At 40.6% G+C, this 8,218-nt stretch overlaps 1 protein-coding gene across 5 annotated transcripts in view; it reads left to right on the top strand.

Moving 5' to 3' along the window:
• Positions 1-2,161: 2,161 nt before the first annotated feature.
• LOC112568992 overlaps positions 2,162-8,218 on the top strand; it is a 30,531-nt gene continuing 24,474 nt past the window's right edge. For 2 of the 5 annotated variants that reach the window (XR_003100263.1, XM_025246619.1), the window contains exons 1-6: positions 2,164-2,644; positions 3,060-3,418; positions 3,677-3,967; positions 4,769-6,773; positions 7,168-7,521; positions 7,742-8,047. Coding sequence is in view for 3 of the 5 variants with exons in the window: in XM_025246619.1 (XP_025102404.1) it covers positions 6,662-6,773; positions 7,168-7,521; positions 7,742-8,047 (772 nt within the window). In the remaining 2 variants the exon portion in view is untranslated. Of the gene's footprint in view, positions 2,645-3,059; positions 3,419-3,676; positions 3,968-4,768; positions 6,774-7,167; positions 7,522-7,741; positions 8,048-8,218 lie in introns of all 5 variants that reach the window. The other 3 variants (XR_003100262.1, XM_025246618.1, XM_025246621.1) reach the window with 3 other exon arrangements.

The following is an 8,218-nucleotide window of genomic DNA, read 5'->3' as shown; positions in this document are numbered from 1 at the left end:
TAAAATATCTTTGAGCGGCATTCAGCTACTGCCTCATTTGTGCTACCCATTCTCCATTAACAGCCAGAAATACAACCAAGGCTTCAAAAACAGGGAATAGAGGTTTTGTTCAATGGCTACAATAAAACAAGTTGTTCTCTATGTTTAAACTTTGCGGGGATCACGGGGCATTTATTTCCCCATTCTCCTGTTAACAGCAGACATTCTGTGCTTTTATTGTTTCAAGTCAGCGTGCAGGAAATCGAAACATTGTTGAAACTGAAAGAAATTTTCAGAAGTTGGTACTATCCCTACAAAAAGTTTCAGAACTTTCAAGAGTTCGAGAATAAAACATCTAGCTTGCCTTCAAGACCTGAACATTCCCGAACAGAAGGGTAATTAGGTCCAGGGTTGACGATCTTAGCTTTGTTAACATCCTGCTAACTCAGACTGTATTGGACTTCTAGAAGGTGCTTTCTACCTCTCTAGATTGAGCGAAGCCATCTGAGACACGGTTCCGTTAGTGCCAAGCCTTGATTCGAAAGAACATCAAGTTCAGGATAATAGGCGTCTTAAGCTTTGTTAAATGGACGAATAAAATCTGACAACACAATCTTTAAATGAAACTGATATTTTAAGACCAATCTTTCTTTAAAACAAATTGTCAGTTGAGGAACAACAGATGTCGATGTAACAACAGATTGCCGAAGTGCCAAAGCGGACAAAGACTTACCACGACGACGACGATGTTGATGTTGATGAAGCTTATGTCCTCTGCTCTTTCTTTTCAGAATGATAACGAAACTGGAGGCTCATTCACTAAGGCCTTGTTCTCAAAGTTAAAACGGAAACTTCGTTTGTCGTCTGACCTCTCCAGCCTCTGTCCTTGCTCCTACAGTGTCAGGTCAGAGGGCAAGTACTCAAACAATAGTCACAATGGGAAGCTTTAAACAATCATCGACAGCTTGTATCTTGTTGGACAAGAAGTTTCGAAATTCTAAAGGTGAAACACTTTCCATCAATCATTTTTAAAAATTGTTCACTCCTTAAAAATTTCAAACATGGATAAAAATCATTGTTACAGTGAATGGAGATGAGGTTTTGGCAGAAAATCACAAAAAACAAAAAACAAACAAGGAAACAAAATATGTGGAAAGCGCAAACAGGCGTAAATACAGATAAATAATGCCAGTAGACAGTATTCAAGGGTTTTTACCTTCAAACAAACAGAACATGCAATGTTATTTAGAATAAAGGTTATACAACCGTCATGCATCTGGACACGCATCAGGTGAGAAGAACTTTCATGCTGCCGGGCCGAGAACCGACTCACCTTTGGCGAAGTCATTATAATCTCGACACTCAGATAGTGAAATGCTATCCGTCATCACTCAAACGACGAGTGATTGAAACATTACAATTCATCACTATGTTTACAATGGTGCTGGAAGTAAATAGAAAAACCGATCTTCCTTTAGTTAAGTTGATGAAGCGTAGAAATTAAAGTTAGAAGCACAGATCATGGAGTCCAGCTGACACTTTAATGTCGAATAACAAACTGAAGAGAATTAATCGTAGAGGCTGGACCTGCTCATCCACAGATGTTAATCAGCAAATTTGCTGTCCTCACCGGGATGTTGCACATTTTTTTTCATGCCAGGGATGATGCATTAGCAATCCGAAAATCATTTTTTTATCATATTGCAACTATTATTAATTTGCCGGCTAGAAATGTTCAGTAGAGTGTAAAGCTATGTGTGTGAGTGTGTATGTGTTTGTTTGTGTGTGTTTGTGTGTGTTTGTGTGTGTTTGTGTGTGTTTGTGTGTGTTTGTGTGTTTGTGTGTGTGTGTGTGAGCGGGACGATGTACGGCATCAAACATAATGACATCTATTATCTCAAACGTCACTCATTATTTCATTGTTATCTAGATAACGCATGTATATTCTTCTTCCAAGGGAAGACTATAACATTAATGACCATAAACATTTGTCTAGAGGTGAGGAAATGTTTTGTAAGAATTTGAGTTATGACACCATTTCTTGAACAATTTATTTTTCCAATGAACAGAAAAATTCAAGCGATTGAGTCAAGCTGAAGCTATATTTTCCCTCGCTCTTCGAATATTATGGTCTAAAATTAAATTAAATTAAAATCCGCAACGGGAAATGAAAGTCGAAATGAGTCACTCAAAGAGGACACTATTGTAAGGGTCTCATAAGAAACCAAACCTTGACCGAAATATTATCTACAAGCTCTGTGTGCGTGCGTGTGTGTGTGCATGTGTGTGTTTGTGGGCGCGACAACATCTCCCCTCGTCATTTATATCAGATTCTTTCGATGGATGGAGAAGTCTCAACAGTTGCCTCAGCTTGAGTTGTCTTGGGCAGTTCCTCAGAGTAAACACTCTGTTGAGTTTGCTTGTTGCTGTCCTTTGTCGCCTGAACTCTACTCTTGTAGCGGACAGCTTCCTGTTTATAGTCAACTAGCCTCGCAGCACAATGAACCTCGACCCTCCACACTGTGCTTTGCTAATAGATGGATAATAATCCAGTTTTGAAGAAAGTGGACAAAATATATGATGAATGAATATTGTTGGACGATGTATAAATATTTCTTCATATGGCTGCTGAATTTTAAAATATGTGGAGGCGAATATACAGAAGGTAAAGTAAGGAACATTATAAATAAGTTTGATACATTGTTGAATTTCATTCTTTTTATTTAGGTATAAAAGTTTCATTTTTTTGGTACTGAAGAGCTGATTATCGCTGTTAAAAAGCTTTTAATTTCTGCATTGTAATTTAAAAGTTGTAATGTCTGCATGACATGCCAGATGTTACGTGACTTTACAGAAGTTAATATCTCCTGTCTGTGTTTAGGTTTTCTTTTCTCATTAGTTTTATTATTGTATTATTGCGCTATGCACGAAAGAGATGGGGTCTAATTAGTTTCTTGTTTTACTGTTGTGCTATATATATATATAAAGCCACTGGGGTTCGTTGCTGTTATTTTATAGACATGTCAATGTTCGAATGTTTGTCAAACAAAGCAGCAATTTACTAGTTTTATCTGATCTAGGGCCTACATTTATATTTCCACAAAATGCTGATGACATAATAATCGTGGCGGAGAACACGGAGCTTCGGATACCGTTTGCAATGGATGGTCTGGACAACATCCAGCAGACCAGAGACGTGGTGCTGACCGTGGAGAAAGTAAGCATCAACAACACAAATGAAAGACTGTGTACAATCTTCTACACACAACAAACAAGTCCTACTTAGTGTCAGATTCCAGCCTCCATTGCAGGTCCGTGGTGGGGCCTGTGCCATTGTTGTTCGCGATGAACGTCTCTCGTCAGGATGTTGGCACGAGGGTGATGTGGAGGGCGATATGGCTGCAGGGCACTAACAAAACCTTTCTGTTGAACATCACGTGTAAGTGTTTCTGTCAGCTGCATTGAGCTGCATGGACCACCATTCTTACACAACAATTCCATACTCTTCTCGACTGGTCTGAGAGACAGAGGCTTTTAGAGAGAGAAAGAACATACACGAGAGAATCATGTCACGCTTTAGAGTAACCCGGATTCAGATTCAGATAAATATGACATCCACTTCAAACATTTCATTCTGAACTTCATATCACATAAAGCTGCAGGGAACTTTATTACTGAAAGTTTATTTTTCTTGCAGACCCAACAGAAATCACCAGCCTGAAGTTTCACCACTCGCCATCAGCAGCAACAGTCACTGTTGACCAGAATTCGTCGGCAGTTGTCAGCTGCTCGTGGAACCATGGTAACCCACCCCAGACGGTCCGTCTGCTGGACGGAAGGCGACAGGTGCTGAATATATCTGATCGCTACTCCGCTATCAGCTACCTGGAGCACACCTGGCGGTCAGTGACCTGTGACGATGCTGGTGTCTTCACGTGCGAGGCTGCAGGTGCTGACGTCAACAGGAGCGTGATGCTGTTAGTCCGTTGTGAGTCAGACTTTGTCACGTGGTTTAGAGGTCGTTGACAGCTGTGGGAGGTTGACCTGGTAATGTAGTGTGCGTGTGGGAGAGCAAAAGAAAGAGAGAAAAAGAGAGAAAAAGAGAGAAAGAGTAAAAGAAAGAGAAAGAGAAAAAGAGAGACAGAGAGAGAAAAAGAGAGATAAAGAGCATTGATTGATAGTGCCGGAGACAGGCAGATGAGATTGTCTACAGCTGTATGTCCATCTTACATGGCCACCTGGCCTTCAGCTTACAGCTTTAGGGGAACCTGTTCCGATCAGGTGGGTGATAACTGCGTTTCGCCTGTTTGCTTCAGTTGTTTTTGATTCTTTTCTCTTGAGAGAGTTTGGTTCGAGACTCGCCTTTTCACATAATATAAACAATGTTGTCGGGTGTACAGCTGTGTGTAAAGCTAGTATAGTGACATCTCTTACAAATCCCGTAATCTCTTTGTTAGGTTAGCAGAAGTTTTGTCTACTAGTTTAGACAGCTGTATATCAACTAGCTTAGACAGCTGTATATCAACTAGCTTAGACAGCTGTATATCAACTAGCTTAGACAGCTGTATATCAACTAGCTTAGACAGCTGTATATCAACTAGCTTAGACAGCTGTATATCAACTAGTTTAGACAGCTGTATATCAACTAGCTTAGACAGCTGTATATCAACTAGCTTAGACAGCTGTATTTCACCATTTTTCTAGAGTTGTCACCACTTGTCATATGATTAGCAGACACCAAGTATTTGAGATAACGGCATTAACATTTTTGTGCCTATGTTACCCTCAGGTAAACCAGAATTCGAGGCTGACAACCAACAGAAACATTTCTCCATCAAAGAGCTAACCCAGGCTGCAAGACTTTATTTTCATGTTAGAATCCATTCCCTAAACCTAACAGACTGTCAGATGGAGAAAATATCGTTGGTCTCGGATGTTACTGGAAGCTTCTACAGGACAAACGAAACCTTCTTGTGTTCTTTAAGCGGACATCCTCCTGATTGCACTCTGACCCTGGAACTTTTTCAAATCAACGACACCGACAATGGATTATGGCGCCTCCAGATCACCAACGACTTTGGAACATCAACCGTTGAGTTCACCATCATCGTGATCAAGGGTACGTAACTAGTCATCGTGATCAAGGGTACGTAACTAGTCATCGTGATTAAGGGTACGTAAGTAGTCATCGTGGTCAAGGGTACGTAACTAGTCATCGTGATCAAGGGTACGTAACTAGTCATCGTGGTCAAGGGTTCGTAACTAGTTCGCACCAATCCGGATCAATGAATGGTTTTGATCGATCCTAGGCAGACGTACTTCCCTGCACTCTGGAGACCCACAACTTTTATTTTGCATAACGGTTAATTAACTGTATTAAAGTGGTATGACGAATAATATTTAAGTAATGTACTTTCAGACAGACAGCAGTCCATCTATACACATCTGTGTTATTTCCTTTCGTTTAAAAATGTTGGGTTTAAGAAATCAACATATTCTATTTAAATGTTCACCGAGAAGGAAGGTTTCACACATTGTGTGTGTGGGTGTGTACCTTACAGTGAACTTTACAAGAGGTCAAGTCAACACGGACAACTCTCAAGTCTTGAAGGAAGCAAATGTGAGGGAAAAGCCATGAAGTGTTCGGGAGGATATAAATAAATTTCAATAGTAACTTGATATAAATAAATTTCAATAGTAACCTGGAGTGGTGAAGTGGCCGCAAAATATACCGCAGTGACAGGGACAATATTGCGCTAGTGAAAAGAGGGCGGTCTGGGTTCATATTTAGCGGTCCGCAGACCCCACCCTCTCACGATATAACTAAAAAGCTAATAATAAATCTGATGATGTGATTCATTATTCAGACTCATTTCATGACATGATACTGTTGTTATTGCAGCTGTTCTATGTGGATCTGATGGTTAATTTTACGGAACATCAGCGAGAGTCGGCCGTTTGACAAAGTCGTTGGTCAGTCTGACTACTATATTCACCCCCAGGTCATCTGAACAGTAGGGGTCACTGAGTGGCGAGGTTATTTCCTTATGTCGACACCAGTGGCGGTAATTTGAAGCCTTAAATATAGGGAACATCATCGTGGCAGCTGAATACTGACAATCCCGTCAGTCGGTTGGACTCCATCTTTGTAAAGGGAAGTTCCTCGTGAATAGGGACAGTTCCGAGGGCTGAAGTAAGGATCAGTTCCGAGAGGTTTAGTGTGTGGGCACATCTGAATAAGTCAAAACATCTGTTCTATGTAGATGTAGAATCAGTTTCTAAGAGATTAGGGTAGAAAATCTGTCTCCATAAGTGTTAGTAGGCTAGGGGCAGTGGTGTTGATAGGTGACAGGTTTTGATAGGTTAGAATCAAACTGTACAAGACCTAAAGGACTTGGGAAGCAGTCTTTATAGGGCATAAAATGCTAAAGAAAACAGTCTCTACAAGCTCAGGTTGGCTAGGTTATACCTCCACAAAGCCTAGTAGGCTAGACACCCATTCACCATAGGCACTACTTGGCAACATCACTTTGTCGCGTGCTTAGGTGGTTGGAGGAGACCTCTCTCTCTCTTCAGATTCAGAAAGTGAGAAAATCTCGCTAGAGCACAACATTTTGGTTGTCATCAAAAGACTGTAGGCCTGCAAGCCAAATAATCGTTTGACTTCATCGAAGATAAGACAATGATTGAGCATCGATGTGTCTCAGCGATGACCCTCGTTCGACCATTGCGCCCTCGTTCACTTACTTGTACATTACTTGTTCTGCAGCTGCTCCTAGAAAGTACAGCCCAAGGTAAGTTATAAACAAACTCAATTATTTAACTAGCAATAATAGTGATACCTATATTATTCGAAACGTGTGCTTTCTCTCCCTCTGTGTGTTTCTGTGCGTATTGTGTGTATTGGTTGTTTATTTCCGAAAAGCTCAAAGTTCACCTAGGAACTATTGTCTACAAACTAACAATCAAACAATACAGAATTTTAAATTTTGTTAAATGTCAGATGTTTCCACTTGTAAGTTATAAGCAGAGCATAACTAAAATTAGAAAATATATAATAAACAACTCTAGACAGTTGACTAAAAATAAGAACATGATTAAAATGAAAAAAAATTCATTAAAATAAGAGATAAAATTAGAACAAGACTAATGGTCAACATTTCTGACTTTATATATTTCTTTTTTCAGCCCTCGTTTTCGTGTTCCCCAACCACTCTGATGACGTCATCACAGTTCCAGAAAACACCGAGATTCGAATACCGTTTGGTCTTGAGGGTCTGGAGAGTCTTCAGCAAAGTCAGCTCATTATAAGTGTGTACAACTCAACAGGGCAAAGTATGCTGAAGATATGTTCGATCATTTATTACTCGAATAACAGGTCCTACATGATTTCTGACGAGAGGGGCATCTGTGTCAACCACACCGGCCCAGTGCCTCTCATGTTCAGGACCAGGGTGTCGCGCTGGGATGACAAGAATACACTTGTCTGGCAAGTGATCGGAGTGAAAGATCTCGAAAAAGCTTTGAGGCTCGAAGTCACGTGTAAGCTGTTATTAAATTGCTTAAACTTAGATAAGAAAAATTGTCTACGTTTCCAAAGTTTACTTTTAGTGTCCTCTGCTCTGTTTATTTCATATATATACCTTAGACTAAAGCTACAGCAACAATACGGATTCAACAATCCTGTCGACGATTCCTCTATGATATGCTCTACATTGTATTGCAAACAGAACTCAGGTGTTTAATTGTCATATTTTTTCAGATCCAGCGACAGTAGTTAGCCTTACCTTCACCCATGAACCATCAGCGAATACTTCAATCGTTGAGGAGGGGTCAACTTCGGTCCAGCTGCTCTGTTTGTGGGTCAACGGCAACCCTCCCTCTGCTGCCCGTCTTCTGGACCGAGAGAGACAGGTGTTAACACAACCTGACCACGGCACAACCAATGACAACCTTACGTACAGACTGACGTACAGTCCCACGAAAATCAACTGCAACAGCTCCGGGGTCATCACGTGCGAGGTTGTAGGGGCAGAGGTCAACAGAAGCGTTACACTCTTGGTCAGATGTAAGTAATGGGGTAGAAGAGAATTACAAGTAATGATAAAAAGAGTGTTGATCGGTAATAAAGGTGTTACATTTCTAGCAACTTTTGGAAACTCCGAGAAATCTCTCCGAAGCGTATGTGGTCTGCTACTGAGTGTCTAAGTTTTTACATCTTGATGCAGACACATGTATC

The sequence above is a fragment of the Pomacea canaliculata genome, linkage group LG7, assembly GCF_003073045.1.
Source record: "Pomacea canaliculata isolate SZHN2017 linkage group LG7, ASM307304v1, whole genome shotgun sequence".
NCBI classification, from domain to species: domain Eukaryota; kingdom Metazoa; phylum Mollusca; class Gastropoda; order Architaenioglossa; family Ampullariidae; genus Pomacea; species Pomacea canaliculata.
This window is presented reverse-complemented; position numbering and strand designations above follow the sequence as displayed.